The sequence below is a fragment of the Alligator sinensis genome, unplaced genomic scaffold, assembly GCF_000455745.1.
Source record: "Alligator sinensis unplaced genomic scaffold, ASM45574v1 scaffold121_1, whole genome shotgun sequence".
In the NCBI taxonomy this organism is placed as follows: Eukaryota; Metazoa; Chordata; order Crocodylia; family Alligatoridae; genus Alligator; species Alligator sinensis.
In genome coordinates, this window is record NW_005841910.1 from 2,267,279 (window position 1) to 2,288,479 (window position 21,201).

The 21,201-nt window shown below is 41.3% G+C and overlaps 1 protein-coding gene across 1 annotated transcript in view; it reads right to left on the reverse strand.

The window, feature by feature from the left end:
- Positions 1–11,092: 11,092 nt before the first annotated feature.
- The window catches only part of GXYLT2 (glucoside xylosyltransferase 2), a 13,154-nt gene continuing 3,045 nt past the window's right edge, over positions 11,093–21,201 (reverse strand). The window contains exons 3-6 of the mRNA XM_025197980.1: positions 16,725–16,976; positions 15,749–15,872; positions 12,821–12,993; positions 11,093–11,908 (exon numbers count right to left, since the gene is read on the reverse strand). Of these exons, the coding sequence (XP_025053765.1) occupies positions 11,726–11,908; positions 12,821–12,993; positions 15,749–15,872; positions 16,725–16,976 (732 nt within the window). The 3' untranslated portion in view covers positions 11,093–11,725. The remainder of the gene's footprint in view (positions 11,909–12,820; positions 12,994–15,748; positions 15,873–16,724; positions 16,977–21,201) is intronic.

Consider the following 21,201-nt stretch of genomic DNA (forward strand, 5'->3'; position numbering starts at 1 on the left):
CAGCAACAGGCTTCCAAAAGCAGCTCAGGAAACATCTCAATAAGCCTTAAACCTGCCACTGTGTTTCCCCTATGTGCAAAAGCCTACACAGGGCAAACGCCATGGACCTCTGCCCTCTCCTCCCAGCTTCCCTGGCTGGGGTCCCAGAACCAGCAAGGACCTGAACGTGGCAAAGAGCAAGGCCTATGACGAAGCAGAGGCCTGAGGTTTAGGAGAATCCGAGCCCCCGGGACCCGCAGGTTTCAGGTGGCCAATTGCAAAGCGGAGACTTATCCACTGCGAACGTTTCTGTAGAATGAAAGCGCCCATGACGATCGTTCCTGGAAGGACATGAAAATGCTCGTAAAAGTTAAGCTGTAAATCCAAATATTGCCGCCAACTGTTATTCTAGGCATATGGGAGCTGCACATACGCGGTAATTTACTATTAGGGGAAAATCCCGATATAGGCCTGGATCACGTCCCAGTCTTCTGAGGTCTGTGCCTGCAGGCAATCCTGCACGCACACACTTCTGTTCTTTTTTGTAGTGGGGAGAACTGGAGTGGGATGACAGGGGCAGCTGCCCCAACCCCAGCTTGTGGGGCAGGGTGGAAAACAACAGTTCCCGCCAATCATGTTAGCAATGTGGCAACTACTGGAAGTTGCCATAGCCTCTGCGTGTTGCAGCTGCCCTGGGCGCTCAGCTGCATGGTTACGTTGCTGCTATACAGGGGAGGAGGGTCACCTGCCTCTGTCGCATCAGCACTCCCTATTGCCCCTTCCCCCTTTCTGAACCTGCTTTGAAGCCCATACTCTGGCAGGATGTGGACTCTGTACATAGTACACACACAAAAAAGAATAGGTGGGCTTAGGCCTGGCCAGAACTCATGCAGTGTCCAGACTTCAGTCCTGCGCAGAGCTCCTGTAAAAGATAATAAAAGAAAATCCTGTAAAAGACTGCACAGCCAAATGCAGAGTGGACAATGTTGTAGAGAAATGCCAGTAGAGCTACACTGCAGAGGAGCTAGTGCGGTAGCATAGGGGATTGTCCAGGTTGTATCAGCTAGCCTCTTAGCTTATTTTATAAGAGCAAGCAAATTTAATCCTCCTGGCAGAATAAAAGGGAATTTATGACTGTGGAGTCCTCCCATTCTCTTTGTGTGTTTGCCCCTGGAGAAGATAATCCAAGCTGTGGAGCAGCAATTCCAAAACTAGTGATTGCGACCCCAAATACAGTTCCAGCATTTAACGAGTTGGGTTATAAACCCCACAAATATTCAATTATGGCAATTAAATTCATGCTGGAAACCAGGTTAAGAGTTGACCAGAAGTGTGGTTGCGACATAAAAGGCCAGAAACTGATGGTGTAGAGCTTAGCAGTATCTTTAGACATGATTTTCCTATGGAGAAAATCTTAAGATTTATTTTAGAATTAAGTTGTTTCTACAACCGAGAGCCTGGGTTAAAACAGAAAAAAATAAACTTGTTTCCAAGATACAAGGAGCTAGCATTGAAACTATAGCAATATATCACTTTTCTAGTTTAAAGCATGTTCTAGACAATGAAGAACAGTAAGTATTTCTTTAAACTGCATTGTCTTCAGTCCTACAACCAAACAGAATTCGTAACAATTTAGTTGGTAACAGAATACTATAGCCTCAAATGCAGGTTTATTAAATATAGGTACTCCTCACTTAACGTCGTCTGGTTAACGTTGTTTCGTTATTACGTCACTGATCTATTAGCTTACTCGTTTAAAGTCGTGCAATGTTCGGTTATAATGTTGTTTGGCCACCGCATGCTGGTAGGTAACTACTGTGACATAATTGGATTCGCTTAACATGGTTTCTCTTAAAGTCGCATTTTTCAAGAATGTAACTACAACGTTAAGCGAGGAGTAGCTGTATTTCATTTCTGTGTGGAAGAATGCTATAAACTGGGATTGTGAAAAGTTACATTTGTCTTTTTGAAACTGGGAAACAAATTCTGGAGGTGAATGAAGAATTTTCTGTGTTGACTTTTCTCATTTAAAGACAAGATTTAATGCAAGCTTTCTATGGTACCTGCATATGGAGACTGATCACTTTACATACATTTTAAATTAGTAAATTATACTATCAATTGCCCTTGCTCTGTAACAAGGATACTGTTACAAGGATACATTTTGGGGTAATGAAAGCTATCAGTGGCCACAATTTGTCCTGTCTGCAGGATTTGACTGCTAGGAAAAGCCCATTTATACTTCTCTCACCCCAGTTCTATCTTCTGACTTCAAAGCAAGCTGACTTCTGACTTCCTCTCCAAGGGATATTTGAAAAAAATATCCCTTGGAGAGGAAAAGAAACAGGTCACACACACATCAGTTTCTTAGTCCTCTCCTACTTTGTTGCCCTCACCATATTCAGAGGCATCTGAATATAAGAAATCCCCATTTCAACTGGGATTGTCAGAAAAAAGACCTCTGCTTCTAAAGGTAGCAGAGCTTTCAGCTACTAAACAAGCAGCTTACTCACCCTGTTTCATACCCATCTTCCACTTTTATAGCCGGTCAGGTATAAAAATAAAAGGCACAGAGATCAAATTATTAGCATTTTACCCTTTGCACAAGTGACTTTATAGAAAGGATAGTGAGGAACTGGGTTTCCTGTCATTGCAACTTGAAAAAGCATTCTATGCATTAAAATTAAACACACAATTAACAGTTGCAGCATCAGGTCCATTGCTGCCTCAGCCACATAGGGAATACCAAAGCTTTGAAAGTCAGGCAGAACTCCAAACATTGATTATAAATATATGTGACTTGGCACCAGTAGAAAATAAGGCATCAGGGCTTGCTGCTAGGACTATTCATTACACTACAGATTATGCATATGAATAAGGACTTGCCTGCATTCATTCGTGCCACGTACTCTGTAGCAAGTGTTCACATTAGAGTTAGAGCAGAGTAGTTAATGTAGTGTATGCTGATATTTTAATATGTGCAACCTCCTCTGGTGTGCAGACAAGCTTGTTTGCAGGATCAGGACCTACCGTCTGCACAGGAAAGTTGTTTTTTTTCAATATTATCTCAGGCATTCATTTAAAATAACAGTTAAACCAGTATAATTTCCACAATCTGTGTGGACAGGCTTATTCCAGTTGAAAAGTGATTTTTTCTAATTTCGATTGTGATGCATGGATATGTTATGAGCAAGATAAATGAAAAGCTATTTTATACCAGGATAAGAGAGTTCACATTTTCTTTTATTTCTGATTCACAATGAAAACAAGATTCACACATTGGAAGTTACCACAGAACAGGATGTACTTATGTTTCAGTAACTTTTCTTCAAGATGAAGCCAGTGTGGAGCCCACATTAGGTACATGCACACAAGCGCAGAATCTTTTGAACAGGAGTTGTTGATGGCACCAGGCATGTATCTTGTGCTGCTTGGGGGCTGATGGGGCCAGGCACGTACACCCCACTGCAAGGATTTAAACTGGAGCGAGAAATCATGGGAATAGAATCCTCTTCCCCTTTATTTCTGCAGCACCTTTTCTGTGGCTCATATAGGAGAAGGAAGTAGTAAGGACACCTTACTTTTTGTTTGGAAAAAGCTCCCATGAGAAGTGTGGACGAAGAGGAGCAAGAAGAGTAGTGAATAAGAGGTAGGCAGGAGCATGGGAGAGGGAAGCATGAGAAACGTTAATGAGGACTCATAGTCAACCGGTAATGTCTAACCAAACCCAACAGGAAGGGGCAAGTCATTTTCTAAAGGTTGGATCCTGAATGATTATAGGGCTTCAAGACATGAAGGAGGGATAAAAGTGATTCCTGGGAGGCAAACCTTGATATCCAGTAAGGGTCAACAGACAATGCCACAGTGAGCAGCAGAATAGATCTCAGTATCAGTGTCAGCACCATTTGGATAGGCTCATCGTTGTTTTGACTAGAACGGTACTTTACTTTCATCCCTCAGTGTCATGAAGGTTTTAAAGGAATTATCTGTGCTCAGGTCCTACTTAAGGGATGAATGTGACATCCAGCCCGATCTCTGCTTATACTCATTGACCAAACACGATGGCGTGGGGATCTTTCTGTCCCAAGAGCATGGGTGGGGGCATCATTCTGTCCCAGAATCAATGCAAAGGTCATGGGGAAAGGAGAGAGAAAGAGACTGATTTAGCTTAGATATGGGAAACCAAGGCTTACCTCCAGTGATTTATACGAAGTGAAATGGTTCTGTAGGAGAGATTAAGACCCAACCTAGAAAGCCAGAAGCCTGGTAGTTTGGGCACTCGCCTGAGATGTAGGAAATCGACACCAGAGGCTTAACTTCAATCACCATATCTTGGGTGAGTGCCATCACTACTGAGCTATTAGCTACTTGGGGGTGTTTCTCTTTCACTCTCACATTTTAAGAAGAAATTCTGTCCTGGACTGAGAAACCTTTTCTATCAAGACTGGCACATATGTTCCTACAAACAGTTTGGGTTTGGATGAATCAGCATTTTCTGAAGAAATACTGCTTAGCTGGAAAATTCCCAACCAGCTTGACTATTGACCTTTATTGCTCCACAGACCACAGCTAGAAAACCACTGTATAACCCAGCTGTATTACAGCTGGCTTAACCCTTCTCCCACTAATGTTATTGAGAATTTTGTTCTTGACTTCAAAGGGAACAGGCCTGGATCTAACATACCATAAACATGAGCAAGTGACATAAAGTGACATCTGATTACCTTCGTCTCCCTTACGCTGCAGACAACTGGTTTGGCTAGAGAAGCCGCAACAGGAATTTCCTGTCATGCTGAGAAGTGGCACGAAAGCCAATACCATGTCAGCAGTGACTGTTCATGACAGAATGCAGAGGAGGGTATGCGGTGTGGTGAAAGACCACATACAAGTAGAAACGAAGACGTAGGAGAAAGGCACAGAAGGTGGTACTCGGGGACTGAATCATGCAAGCACACAGCCAGCTGAAGACAACCGAAACAGAGAAGTATATGAAAGGCAAGTTTAGTCTTACAGGGCTTTTATTTTTTTAAACACAATGCATGCTAAATTCTTCCCTCAATTATACCACCATAACTCAATCGAGAGAGGAACATGGCCCTTTGCCATTATGAGGGAAATTCATGTATTTGGCCCTTCCAGTGGCTAAACTCTCTAACTACTCTCCTACTGGTACAGGCCCTACTCTTTGGGTATGTCTACCCTGCTCAGTGAAGTGCAGTGCAAGCCCTGGGTAACTCAATTGAGCTAGCAAAGTAAACTGGCCTACACAGTGCTATGTGCTAAGGGACTTAGTTTACTTCGGGCACATCTACACAAGATGCTTTACTGCGCAGTAGACTAATCTATTGTGCACTAAAATGTCACCATCTAAATGTGTGGGGCATTTACTGCACAGTAAATTAGGCTCTTGCACAGTGAGCTAGTACCTGTAAATACAGGTATAGATTAACTGTGCAGTAGTTAGTGCACACTCTTATAGATGCTGATCAGAAGCAAATTTGCTCCCAGTCAACCTCAGCAGCATGGGACCACGGGGGACAGGGAGCTCTCTGTCCCTGGTCCTGGCGCTGCTCATCTTCCAGCTCCCCCCAGGAGCTGGGAGCCAATCAGCACTGGCACTGGGGAACTTTCTGCCCCCTGTTCTGGCTCCCAGCATGAAGCTGACAGCTCCAGAGGGCAACCGGGGATTGAGAACCCAGACCCCGCCCCCCGAAGCAGCTCTGCGTAGTGCAGAGATACCTGCTCCAGGGGCAAGCGGGAGCTGGGAACCCAGCCATACCCAGGACAGCTCCCAGTGAACGCCTTGCTGGGCAGGGAAGCCCTGCCTAGCTGGGGGCTTGCTGACAGCTGTGTGTCCAGATGGGCACAGGGCCAGGAGACCTCTGCCCACTGCAAAAGCAGCTGTCTCCCAGCCTGGTGCACATCAGGTCCCCTCCCGATGTGCACGGGGCCAAGAGGCACTGCCAGCCCTTTGGCTAGCACCTGGGGAGCCTGGAGCTCCCCCTGGCTGATGCAGGAAGACAAAGCAGGGGAGGAGCAGCCCTCTGCTTCCAACAGGGAGCATGTGTAGATGTGCTCCCTGGAAAGGCATACTGCACCATAAGCCTAATGCAAATTAATAGCATGTGTAGACACAGCCTTCTAGTAGCAAAGTGTGTTTGGTACGAGCTATTCACAGTCTTCTATGTTCCACCTTTGTTAAAGTCAGTCTAGGTCTTTAAGTCAAATAGCCCTGCACATACCATTTATTTTGAATATGTAGCACCATTAAAGCACGTACCAGAAAAACAAAAACAGTTTGCAGGGCACAAGTATTTCTAAAAATAAAAATCTTGCTGATCTCTGTGGTTAATTCTATATAATATAATCACCTCCTTAAGAAAGGATGACTGAAATAAATCCCAGAGAAGGAAAAAAAGGTAAAGATTAAAATCCTGAATATGGCCTCACTTATAAGCATACAATCCTTTAAAGTCAAGGAGTCAGCTTCATAGCTGGTGGGTGTAATTCCACAAGTGTACTTGGTTCACTGGGACTATCCTGGTATATAGGAGGGCAACCTGACCTCTAAACAAGTTATATCTATGCTGTTGCTTGAAAAGAGATGGGAACTCTGAGGCAGCCAGGTTCTTGGTATAGCTACAACCCTGCTGGCTCAAGGAGTTTTTCTGCTACCAGAGCTATCCCAATACCTCTGCGTTTGCTGGCACAGCTACGTCAGCTATGGATGTGATCTTTTCATAGCAAAGAAACCGTGTTGCGTAGACAAAGCCTCAGTCTGTTAGCATTTACAGTTACCCTTTAGTCTTCATTGTTACATGAAAAAGAAAATCAATAAGCACTGAATTTAACACACACAAATGCACACAATACTACATTTAAGTCTTAAAAACAAGTTATGAAAGAACATGGTTTGTACTTCACAATACAATTATTTTTAACAATAAGAAAAACTACACAGAAAAGTGACTCATTTTAGTAAAGATACCACACACTAAGAACAGCCTAATTTAGAACTGCATAACTACTCCCCAGTATTCAACCCCCTTGCACTGTGGGTGTGAATGTAAGTTAAAAGGAGGTCCTTATAATTGATTAAATCTATTATTAAGGCAGTAAAATTACTCTTTTGATGTTGAAAAGAGGACCATAAAGAGTCAGAGTTTGCTTAAAAGTTCATTTATTTATGTTGCAAGCTGAAGAATCATAATCAACATAGAAATGCACTGTTATGCCTCCTTGGGAGCTATACATAATTGGTGCACTTATCAAATAAAAATATAGAAGCAATTTAAATGATACAGAAATGGCACAGAAATAGATCATAGCTCTTCACACACGCTCACTCTGGCATGCACACACATCACACTAAAAGTTTCCAGTTTCCATCTGTAAAGTATAAAAAGGATAGTACAGCTATCTAGCTCACTTAACCATGTGCAGCCAGATAGCCTCAAAAAGCCCTCATATAAAATGATACAACCTACTACACTTGATCTTAGCCAAAAGGTTGAATGCTTTCCTTGCTGAACAATGTGCATTTGTATTCTGACACTTCCTTATGGCTTAAATAGGACTAAATGGAAGTGCTCAGCAGCAGTCAGTATTAGACCCTTGTCTAACTTTAGCGAGTTCAAGTATAGCAGAACCAGTTTAAAACATGGATATTTGGCCCTGACCCTTCAAAGACTCATATACACACTTAATGTTACACACTGGGGTGAACCTACTGATTGTAATGGTCCATTCACGTATGTAAGGTTAAGCACACGAGTCACTGTGCAGGATCTGGGTCAGTATTTAAACAACAAGGGCACAGTTCTTTAAAAGTGGTCCACACTGCCTGGTTCTGACTCCAAAGGGTGAATTTGTATAACTAACATGGTTAATGTGCTAAAAGATTAATTTATATTCATTTACAAAAAAAAAATTCCATTTACTCTTACAGACATACCTTATTTATGCACATACCATACTCACCATTTACCCAAAAATTAGCAATCAAAATGAGGAAGCTAATTCTGAACCGTTTAAAGGGGAAAAAAGGTCTTAATTTTGTCTTCCAAAAACAAGGAGTGTGTCTTATTTTGGGGAGGGGGGGGGGCAGGGAGGGGAGGGCTTGTGGCGTGCCAATAAATATGAGAACACATTGTTCTTTTTCATGTTATTTTTCAGTCTGGTATATGAACAATAGTGTTCAGGTTCCATTACTTTTGTAATTACCAATGCAGTAATGTAATACATAAGAAGAGGGGAAAAAAGATATAAATCCTATATAAGTATTTACATATTTCAATGATTAAAATAAATGAAAGTTAATTTACAGGTAATAAGAAATGATTATTAAATATAGATTGTTTCTAAACAAGCGTAATATTATAACCAACTACTGTTAAACAAGACATAATGTATTTTTGGATGCAGTAATAACACATACATTAATAATTCTTATTGGACAATGAAATAGTTTAGATAATTGTTTTTAAAAAGGATTTGGAGTTTTCAAATTACAGCTCAGTTAAAACTTTTTTCCAGGAAAAAAAAACACAATACAACACTCCCCACACTTTTTTCCCTGTATTTTACATCACACACAGATATTTTCATGTTAAAAAAAACATACTTCATATAGGTTTCTTAGTTGTCAATAATGTAATATTGTTCATTATAAAAAAATATAGCACCTACTGTAAACATATCAAACACAGTTTAAATCCCCCATGATTTCCTAAGTAATAATGCCTTTATTTTATGAAGACCTCCAGTCTTTTGTTTAATTCCTTCATTATAATCTACTCTCAGTTTCAGGTTCTATTAAATCTTAATGCATAGAATCATAACCTACTAAATTCTGAGAGTTAGGAATTATAAATATTATATGCCAAATGACTTGACCTTCTAAAATGCAGTTATAAGTTCCTGGGTAAGGAGGGTTTTGCTGTGCAAACTTTTGTGGCTTGTAGGTACTAAAGAGATGAGCAATTTTTAAAAATGCCCAGAACACCTAATCTTAATTTAACCTGACCAATCAACTCTCATTCTTATCCTGATTTAAGAAATAAAAATTATCTAATAGTTAAGCTCTTAATTTAGCCAACACCAAATGTTTAAGTCTTAATCAGACCCCAAGAAATCATGAGATAATTTTGAAGTCATGAAACTTTAAAAATACATTGCAGATTCCTTTTGTTTGCCTTCTCTCTGAAAACTTAGAGTGCATCTAAATCAACTTTGCAAGTTTTTCTCCATAACCGTAACAGCTTGAACTTTAAAGGGCAACTGAAATTCTAACAAAAAAAAGAGAAACACCAAATAGTGCAAGACTCGGTAAAAGTGAGAGATGGTAACACTGTCCCACTTCGGTTTAAATGCTTTTCTGGTCCCTGCGTAAGAGGTATTTCTGGGCTTCGGATCAGGATAACTGCAAGAAAACCTCAGCCCTTTTCTGGTCAATTCTGAACTCTTACAGAGCAAAGAGTATATGTTAACATGAGAAACAAGTGCAAACTGTTGTAGGTGTATTAGGCCCTTAGCAAACAAGAGTGCAAAACAGCAACTATCTGTTGAAATTCTTAGACCTAGCAAAGACCTGTGATGAAACCACTGTCTTCAAGAGGCCCAAGACTTTCTACTTGTTGTTCTGGGCTTCTACAACCAATCTTACTCCACTTGGATGCTTTCCTAGTGACACTGTCCAATGTGCGATATGTCACCAGTGCATTCATACTCCATATATTCAAAAAATGTTCCTGGGTAGGCACTTACTGTTATGTACAACCGATCTGTTTGGCAAACTTAACTGCCAATAAGCATCATGTTTTCCTTTTCCTCACTAGCCAGGTGTTGTCTCAACAGTCTTATCACGTGGTGGGAGGCAGCAAGCCTGATGTTGCGAGAGGAGAGGGGTCACCTCTGCTGCCAACTAAAAGGATTTTCTGTTGGCATGTCTTTCCTTATGAAACCATGCATCATCATGAGTGATAAAAGTGGTCGTGCCAATGCTGCAGTCTGTTTGAACTTCTGTACTCTAAGAAACAGCTCGTGCCCATACCACTTATCATCCATGAATGATAATTATAAAAGTCTAGAAAACCACTGGCATGACATATATTTTATATGCAATCTTTAGTGATTTTCTCTTTCATTTCAGAAAACCTCTCCTGGACTCTTCACATACTCGATACAAAGCAAATAGCTTCAGGTGACCATAGAACATTTTTGCTGCACGTGACTCCCAAGGCTTTCACTTAGGAAATGTCTTCCAAGCTGGTTGTTGCACTATGTTCCCTTAAAGGTTTATTAGTTCCTTGTTCCCAAAACATCTCCCGAGCACCTTTTGCCTACTGCAAGTTTCAATAAGGTCCTGTATGAGCAATACTGTCTGCAACCTCCAGTCTGTAACTAATTACAACATGAATATGCTTTTGCCATCTAATCTAAATTAAATATTTTAAATAAAATAAACAAAGCCATCTTGTATCCCATTTTACTTTAAGGCTATTAGTCAGAATCCTGGCACAGACACTGAACTTCCAGGAATGAAAGTGCCAAGCAAAAGATATATCTTTATGTCCCAGAAGAGGAGGATTTTTGGCATAACAAAAAGGCAGTCAGAGGCAGCAGTCTCAGTAAGGTAGACTGGAGAGGGAGCTCTCAATGGAACAGAATTATTCCTGTGCAGTAAATAGCAATAGAAAGGGGTTTGAAGAAAGCAGATCAATTGTACCTGTTTTCGTATAGTTCATTCAGTGTTCTTTGACTGCTTTTAAAGTGATTAATAGGCAGGAGAGGTCATGCATTTCTTTCTTAAGACTGATGAAAAAAGGCCCAAACCCACACAAATGGGAATTCAAAGCAGACAGTTGAATTCCAGTCACTTTCATCAAGTAACTTAACACCAATTCCAGGCACTGTATCTACCTCTAAATTCCTGTTCACTGCACGTTTTCTTACTTGCTCTAACAGCTGTCACCTTTCTTCCCATGTGAAAGGCCCTTACAGACAAGACAGGGAAACAGTGGCACTGCCTAGATGGAAAATGCTGTAAATGCAGAGAGTAAACACCTGGAGACACGTCTTTACTCCAGTCTCTTTCAGCTCAGGTGCCTCCTGCAGCAAAAGTAGGTGAACACCTTCAAACAGAAATACAGTTTTTAAGTAGATGTTTTCCTGTTACTGCAGTCACTTTTAAGTAAGCCTGTCATGATTGCCTGAGAGCTTGTCGCTGAACATGTTCATGACACCAGAGAATGTGTGTTCCTCTCTCTTTTAAGTTTTATATCTCCTGAGTGGCAAATACCTTGAAGTGACACCATCAAAAGAAATCTAGCCCAATATTACAATGTTGAGGGGAGAAAAGTGATACAATCTGAAATGAATAAAGATGCTCCCAGACTGAAAGAGATCTGCAGTGAAAATGGCTGTGTTTAAACAAATAAGCATTCCTCCAAAGTGTTTAAACCACGGCAAACCTAAAAAAGTGAAACACACAACAGAAGTGAAAGTCACCTAGTTCAAGGTGAGAGAAATGCAGGAAGTGAAAAAAGAAACTAGATAGTGACCATTTAAAAAGACTTGTTAAAACTCTTTCTGTAGTAATTATCTGTGCGGGTATTAGCCAAACAGGGCGAAACAAGTGTTTGTTTATAACGTGGATTTTAAACTGATAGCGTTGCTTTAATTGATCTGCCTCAAGTAATTTGGATACAAAGATGAAAACCACCACATTAAACGTAGTTATCTCTGTTCAGAGCCTGTGGTTGGCCCTCACGTGGACAACAACACGATTTTCATAAACTTTCCTCATTGTTTTCTCAATCTGCTTCAAAAAAACCTGTGGTATTCGCCCACATAAAGTGTGTACAGTATCCAGAAACTTAGACTGAAGAGGGTAGAACAAGGATTGGAAGAGATTGTCTTCAAAGGGAAACTAAAGAGGAGAAAAAAAAAAACCCTGATTATTTTCCACAGCTTTAATGACATTTGAGAAGTGTAAACAGAATCAGGCTTTATAAGGCATGGCAAACTGGGTACCCTGGCTCCTGCAGACATCACCTGCCCTCAAGTCCCACTGACTGGAGACATTTGGAAACCATTTTTCAAATCCATTTAAAACTACTGCTTTTCAGAAAGTTTTACCCAGACATGTCTGGCTTGGCTCACTTCACAGAACTGCATTTCAGTGCCATTATTTAAAAGTTGGCTAATGAGGGGACATGGTGGAGGTTATAACATAATTGCTCATAACAGGAGATCCACTTTCATGGAGAGGTGCGAGGCACATGTGGCAATCTTTGGGACTACAGAGCACTATGTCTTATGCAGACAGTGCCTCTCCTCGTGGGACTGCAATGGAAGAGGAGCTGTTGCGATGATTCCCTACTTCAGTCAACAGCTGGGACTTTCAACCCCAGACACACAGACCTGTAGTATTTGAGCTATGAGTAACTGCATAATCTGGTAGCAACAGTAGGCTGTTATCCTAGAGAAGGACTTGACAAAAGCAAACAAAATGTAACAATGAAAAGGGAATTCAAACATGATCTTCCTCTTGCAAGCTAACAAGCACTTTCCACTGCCTTTTGAAAATGGATTGAAGCTCCCCTCACATACACACACATGCACACTCTCTCTCTCTCTGTCTATCACTGTCTCTTTTAAATGGAACAACAGCCCAATGCACTCTGTTTATTCTGTGAACGTTGTATCTACATAAAGCACTGATATTCTCAGTCTGCTATCTTGGAAGAGGCAATCTGTCAAGTGCTCTGCATAAGGCTCCCGCACTGCTTTGTACTTTGAAATAAAAAAGAATCATCTGTGTCAAAAGCAGAATACTCACATCACGTATCACTTCATATATTGCCTTGAATGTAGGCTGCTTGTCATCATGGTAGACGCCTCTATTTCCATGCAGAATAGAGATGCCGTCTGTTTCGGCTCCTTTACAGTTACTCCCATACATACAGTGATCTGGCCGGTAGTTCCACTGACAAGGAAACACGTAGAGATACTCTGGAAATACCAAGTCGAGAGAGACAAAGAATGATATATTGAGCAAAATAAGTGCTGCAAGTTAATCATGGTTCTGTGGAAATGACAAGGATGTCAATCAGGATGATTTTCAATAGCGGAGGATAACTGCCTAGATTTCCATCTGTTTTGCTCAAGAGATGACCAAGAGTGATCATCCACTACAATGGATTCCCAGAACAAACACTGCATCGTATTTATTCATGAATACTGCTCTTGGGATCTGCACGGTCACTAGCAAACAAAGCCAAACTACACATGCTATCATACATTCACCTTCCTTCGTCTACTTCAAAAGTGACCCAGTTACTCACAGTATCGTACAACCTGGCTCCTCTCCCTAATACTCTTTTCTTGACTCTGCACATCGTCATCTTCTATAACAAGACTATGACAAAACACAACAACTTCTGTGGGTCACCTTCCTGCCATGGCAGCAGGGGTGTGCCACACTGGTTGTTACTCAATGCTGACAGACTCTCAGCACCACCACAAGGACTGGAGACTGAACAGTTCACTTGGCTTTTCCTTGAGCTTTACTAGCCCTGTGTGAATTTACATGGGGGTAGAAGAAAAAGCCTAAGGAAAACTCCTCCCATTTACTCACCAGGGTTTCTCATGAACAATTTCCATTTGGTCTGATGCACCTCATGCTTAGCTGTGGTCTGAAGGCTCAGGGCTAGAGTCCCTGGAGGTGCACTGGTCCATCCATCCCAAAACCTAGTGACGTCAGTGGGAGCCTTTCCAATGACTCCAGCACTCTAGATTGGGCTCTTTATCAGCACGATGGCAGTGCTCCATGCTTGCACAAACACAACTTCATGCTGAACACAGGTGTTGCTTATCAGCTTTTACGTGCGTCACCCACCAGTTTTTCTCTCCCTATCTCCCACATCTGTGATGCCAGTACTTGATTTTTGCTTTCAGAACTAGACCCTGATCTCAGTTAATATTTATTTCTTGAAGTCTGTTAATATTAGAGCAGCTTTGAGGGGGGGTGGAAGGTGTATCTTTTCAGGAATTCTCATTAAATTCCTTTTATTGCTTTACTTTCCCGGGTTATTTCAGTGGAAACAGGTTGTTTTTTTTCAGGTTAAGTAAATTTGTGTATTTTCAGCTAATGCACAGATAACTCAAAGGGAAGATGTACAATAGGTTTGTACAGTGACCTAATTTTCCATCTCTAATCCTGAGTCTGAATGAATAGAGCTATAAAAATGGCATTGGAAGAAAAATGCATTATTTGTTCTGAAAGGGTGAAAATACTGTATACATTAGATAGTTTCTAGAGTGCAAATCCAGCACATTATTCTTGAGACAGGAATGTGTGGGTTATATCCGTTATTGGACCAACTGCATAGCTGGGAGAAATACATACAAGCTTTTGGGTACTAGGAACAGAGAAAGAGTATGACCATGTCTCTCTAAACAATTTCCTGTAATTTTGGGCTTTTCCACCAGTTATTTTTGTGTTCAAGTCTCAGCAAGCAAGAGTGTATATTTTCAAGTAACTGGTAACGTCAACCTTGTCAGTTTTAAACAGGATAGATTCTGTGTACATACATAGATGAAGCTAATTAATATTATGAAGCTCAGCAGCTTTGAAAATCAGGCCTCTAGAAGCTGAGCATCGAGTTGGGCTCATACCCTTTCAAAAAAATTACTAGTCACTTTTGTTCCTTATGGTGTGATCCAGGCACACACGGTGAAGTTGAGAATCACTGCCTTATAGCATCTGTGGGACTATTCCAGAATCCATGTTTCCATCCGTTTTCAATTTTTTCCACTTGAAGGCTATGTGGTACCCTGGAAGCTTGTCTATATCCCTCCCAACTGTACAACCGGACCAATAAAAGGTAGCTCCCATAAACATCCTTCCTGGACCATCACAGCTACAACATCACCCCAACTCTACCATGTAATTCTTTGTCATTTTGGGTGCATGGACACATATCTGCAGGTAATACTGTCCCTCTGCTCTCTGTTTTGAATTCTTTTAGGCTTGTGGGGTACTGCATCTGTCCTCTGATGATAAAAAGACTGCCATGTTACAGTCCTGGAGAAGGCAGGGCAAAAAGAGAGCACAAGATCCCGGATAGCTAGAAGTGCAAATGCATTTGTCGTGGAGTTCATCGAGGCTTAGTCACTCAGCCGAAGGGCCAGAGCTGCTTTTCTTTGAAAATCAAGGCTTGCATTGCACAGTGGGGAGGAGGGAGGGAACTATTTTTCAAGACTAACAACAAATGTTTTTAATCCTCTTTTCAGTGCGAAGTCAGTTTTCTGTCTATTGACTTCAACTCTGTTGCTTCTTTTATAAATAAAGGGATTTGGCCAAATTTTAGAAGATTGGATTTGGACAAAATTTGCCAATTTCAAATTCAGATAAACATCCATGATCATGGAAACAAAAGTGTTACTCAGCTGGGCCCTGATCCAGCAGAGCATTTAAACGCATGCACGACTAACTCTGGCCCATGATTTCACCATCATTTCATATTGTGCCCAGTAATCTTTTCCAGCCTTTGACATCTACACTGGCACTAAAATTTTAGGCCTCGGTCCTGTCAACATAACACGAGTAATCCTACTGGGAGTAAATCCCATGTGCATACGGGTTAGCAGGACAGGAGAGTTGGGTTCTGCATTTCAGGTCAGAATGCCTATTTGTTCATCGTCATCATGTTACTGGATTTTACCTTTACAAACAAGTGCAAGTCCAACAGGAGTCATTACATACCTGGGTTAAAGTAAAAAATAATATTTAGTAGGTCCTGGTCTCCCCATGTAATGTAATTTTTGTATTTTTGGTATAAAGGGTACAACATTTCCTCCCATGTCAAGCCAGTTGATATCATGCTGTTCTACAAGGCAGAAGGAAATCAGAGCAAGCAGTTAATTCTTTTCCAAACAGCAGTGCAATATTGCCACGGTTCACTTGGGACCTACATGTTCTGAGCACTCTTCTAACCTCATCTCAGGCTATAGTAGTGACAAGGGGACATCTGGGTTTAGGCAGAAACTAAGCACATTTTGAAGGGCTACATTAACTAACTTCCCTTTCACAGCAAGAGAGGGACTGTGACTTTCAGGATTGAGTCTAAAGGGTCCATGGAGGTGTGCATAAAGATTTCAAGGACTGCTCCCGAGGCTACTTTGTATTTATTCATATTTCCTAAACACTTTCTCAGAAGAGGTGCCATGTGAAGAAGTGGCTATCCGTTTAAGTATAGATTCCACAGACTAGCCCTGAGACACGGAAAGACAGCAACGTAAAAACCACTGGCATGATTCACTTACTACAATGACTTCCACGGTGTCAGTCAAAATATGCTGTGACCTTGTATGTCTATCAGGGAAAATCTTTTGCAAAGCACTTTCCATGCAGAACTGATTATCTTTGGCTTCCTTTTTTATGCGTCTCTCAGATGAGACAGTTCAATTAAGTCACCTTTACTTTTGGTTTTAAGCCAGAGTTGAGTGCTCCAGCCTTTTGGGGATCACTCGCTTATGTAAGAAATTGCCCCCATTAGAATTTTTTTTTTTTTTTTAAATATTGGGAAATACTTTGATTAGTTTTTCCAAAACCTTGGGTTTTGATAAATTTGTTTAGCCTCCTTCTTATATCCTCTATGGCGCAAGTTGTTTTCTAGTAAATCACAGGCTATTAAAAAATAAGTACAAGCATGTCCTGTAGCATTTTGACCATTTCTCACCTTGAACTGCGTGTTTCTTATCCGAGTTAAATTCATCAACATGACTCCAGAATTGACACCAGTTGTTCCGTAGTAAGGGTGACGAGCAAATCGACTGTACCAGCCTATCTTTGGTATTTCGTGTTCTGGGGCCATGGCAGCCAGCTGTGTGGAGTTAAACTCTTTGAGAAAGCGCCAGATGTCATCGATAGGCCTCAAGAAGAGAACATCAGTGTCCACGTAGAGAAGAGAATCCACATCCTTTAAAATGACCTGTGGAGTTCGCAGGGTGGGAAGAGGTGGAAGGAAACCAGACAGACAACAAAAGGAAATTGATTACTGCACAAGAAGTGCTTTGGTTTTAAATGAAACCTTCATGCAACAGACAAAAGTTATTTACTGATACGAGACAAATGCTGTAACTTATGGGACTCATCGGCAGCAGGTGGATAATTTTTTTTAAACAACTGGCATGGTAAAATAGGTAGAGTATAGCACAAAAGAAAATCAAAGAGTCCACTCTTCACATAAAACAATAATTCACTTAGCTGTCATAACAACCTGAAATCTAGCCCACAAGACCTATTTAATATTGATTTTAGTAATAAAACCCACACCATCTATACTAGTTCTTTTAAAGACCAATAACTTGTGAGATTACAGTAAAATTGCACATTGGTAGGAGATGGGGATGTAATTCTGGCTTATGATATGACTGCAAAATTACTAATAAAGAAAAAGAAAATTTTGCAAATATATCAGCAGAATGTTCCAGGATTTTGGCATAAAGCTCTTTCATGGTCTAGCCGTGCGGTTGAATGAAGGTCCTGATCCTATAATCAAGACTGGCAAGTATATGCCCCAGTGAAACGTCTGTAGTTCTAATGTAGAAAAGAAAATTTAAGACGGTATATAAGAGCTTCTCACCTCCATTTTATCTTACATTTCCCTAATCTCCGCTGTTGGCTATTTTTCCTGCTACAGTCTCCCACTCACCACGTTTAAATTGCACTCAGTAGGTAACATTAAAATAAACCATTTCCATATGATTTTTCTAATTTAAAACAGTAGTTAAACAGTAGGCCACCAGGAATGAAACTTTAATTCTTTTTCCTTTTTTGGGAATGTGAAAACTTCCTTCCAGGCAAACAAATCTCACAAGGATTGAGCAGCACCGATTCTGAGCTCTGCTACAGCACTAAATCAGGAGAACCACGCCAAAATCAGTCTCCTTATCCTGGTGTAAAAGGAGGAGATTTAAGTCCCACAGGCCTAGTGTATTCTTGCTTGCATTATGCCCCCTTGTGGAAACCTGGGAACTTACACATTTACTCATAATTTTAGCAGGGGTGTGAAGAGCACTACAAGGGTGTGAAAATTCCTGACTTTGGCACCGAAGGGATATTTAGTTATTAGGTAAGCTTGAAAATCAGTTTTATTATAGTTCTCCCACACTTCCCTGATTACCACTTGCTAAAATTGCCCAACACATTCTCAAAGGGGCTGACTTTCTAGCTTTGCTTTTAGCCAGGGGCGGAAGTAAGGCCGGGAAAAAAAACAAGAGTCAGCTGTCCAGTTCTAAAGACAAAGTTGTCAAACTTTCCTCCTTATTTAGATAACTTGAAAATCAACACAGCTGTTAAATGGGCCACATGAACAAGAACCAAATACCTGAGTGCGGATTTGAATGGGATTTTCACCTGACTAAATGCGTACAGATTTTGGCCAGCCATAGTAAAGCTTAATGCTGCACTTCTGACATCTCAACTGCATGTTCTCCCTGCCCAGCGTGACTAGCCCAGAGGTTGTCTGTGAATCTTAAACGGAGAGCAAGGTCTATAGTAACGGGCGTTATGCCAACAATCATTACAGAACCAGTGGGTTACAGACTACCGTCAGCTCTACCATAGTGCAGATTCTTTCACACACATATTTTACTGGCCCAGAATATTTTCTTATTGATGTGGTACCTGTTGTTATGAAAGAACAAGCCCTGCAACAACAAGGTATCAACCAATTATATTATATTTTTTGTGCAATACTGGATTGCAAAATTAGAGGCTGGAGGCTCGGAGTCAGAACTCGTGGTGCCTGATGATAACAAGAACTGGGTCCTTCGCCTCTGTTGCTAGCTTTGGGAGACACCAATACAAGACATGCTAAAACACCTTTTCTGTCAGCTACCTTAGATGTTCTGGATATCACAGGTGCTGCTGCTGTTATCTGTTATTCAGTGTTGTTAGCTGTGGTACCCAGGAGCCCTATGCATAGACCCCACAGAGCTAGAAAAGAGAGAGAGGGTCCGTGCCCCAAAGACAAGAGGTAATCTACGACTCAGAGATATCAAAGAGATATCTCTGAATAAAGACGAAAGGAGAGCACAGACACAATGAGACAATCGTGGTCAGCATGGCAGGCAGAGGCCTTAGCACATCAACAGTCGAATTACTGTCAAGTTTTTCTGTGAGCAGAGCTATAAGCAAGGTTTGGAAAGAACAAAAAAGGTGAATCCATTCCTTTCACCCCTGATGGGTAACATGGGACATTGCTCTACACCTGACATGTTCCAGACAAGGAGCTACCCTTGCAGCAAACTTAACTTTAAGGACCTGCTCATATCCACTGAAATCAATGGGACTTATACACTTCCTTTAGTGGGCTTAAACCCATCCCTAAGCTGCAATACCTGCCTCAGAGCTTTGCTGAATCAGGGCATCCAATGGCCACTGGCACCACTCTTTGGCCCTTGCATTCCCCTGCTCCAGTGTACTACACTCCTCAGCTCATTTTGTCAACTGATTCATTCCCATCTCATCAGGTGCATGGCCCTGCAGCAGACACAGAGCAGGCTGGCAATAAAGCAATGCTATTTTAAGCCCTTCACATTTTCCTCTTTGACATCCAAAGTGTTAAAAGTTTTGCTCTATACTATCCTGGGCAGTATGAAGGGATCATATTCCTTCCTGAACGTGCACTTCACATGGGCTTGGGCAAAGCCCTTTATCTTTTTAGAAGAATCTGCCCGGGAGGGTTCCTCCTGTAACTGTACATGTACAAAGGATTAATGCCAGGGATAGAGTTTGGCCTTCGCATATCTAGTGCTCCCAATGTCCTCACAGTTTTGTGTAGTTCCACCAAGTCAAATGCAGTTTTTACATTAAACTAATCTAATGCGAGTAGGATTTAAAAGCACTTAAAGAGAGGCAAGCACCCAATTCACACTGGCAGGCAAAGGGTAGTGGGGCCCCCACTTTCAGATGCTTCTCTTAAAAAATCCTAACTTAAAGGGCTCCTTTTAGTAATGGAGGTTCCCATACAATCAGGATATTCTTCCCATTTGTGTGCTGTCTGAACATGAAAAAGTAGGAACACAGGACTCCTTTTGTCCCTTCCTCTCCTTGAGAGATGCTTACCATTTAGAAGAGGATAATCTTGATGTTTTGCACAGCTGTATGGAGTTTTGCTAATAAATCTTCGGGGAGTTCCAGATAGAACGTGCTATATTTAGCCTGACACTTCAGTTAAATACTCAATTATCTGTAATTTGATTCCACAACTTCTTGTCTCTGTGGATTCTCCCTGTGTTAGCTAGGTTGGCAAGGAATAAGGTATTACTAATAGCACGCTGGTAAGTCAGCATATCCCGGTGTAATAAAAGGAGGTGGGCCAAACTCACGAGTGAGTAAATAAATGTACGCCTTGCCCAGAACTGGAGAACGAACTACAACCAGGATCACACATCTGTCACATTAGCATCTCCAGTCGTGTTAATTTACTTGACTTAATTCACAATTCACAAGCCATTCGCTCAAGTTACAACAGAGCGGGGAAAAAAAACTTAAATTATCCACACACCCAAGACATGCAGTTTTTTCACCTCGATGACTTGACATCACTCTCCTCCACTTCACTAGTGTGATCACAGGTTCATTAATGCCTCTTTTCTCCCACGGGATAGTATTTTTACTACCCCTAGTACCTAGGAGCCCCAGGCACAAACCAAGACAGAGCAGGGGAGAACAAGTTGCACATCTCCAGAACGTGGACAGTGTCTTGGAGATTGCTCCCCAGGAAGTGACAAATGCAGCCCAGAAGACCTGGTAGATAGCTAGATGGTACTGGCTAAAAATATTACTATTCCTAAAACACAGGGCTGCTCACAGCAGCCTGCAGCAGTGTCACTCTGCTGCCAACACAGCCTGAATATGCATAAGAAGCGGCTCTTAGTATAATTTTGTTTTTGAAGCCCATTCTTTGAATTCATTTTAAGATATCCTTTGCCCTGCCGCTGCAGCTCACCTGGTTTGCTTTTACAGAGATGGACTGCAGCAAAAGCATCACTGTAGATGTGATCTGAGATTAACCTGAGGTTCAATCCATCTTCACTGTGGCAGGATGATAATCATATGTAACATCCCTCCAGTAAAAAAGGAAACTTATGAGCTATAGGTATGTTCTCCTTAATGTTTTAATAATATTTTTGTCTCTAGTAGCATCT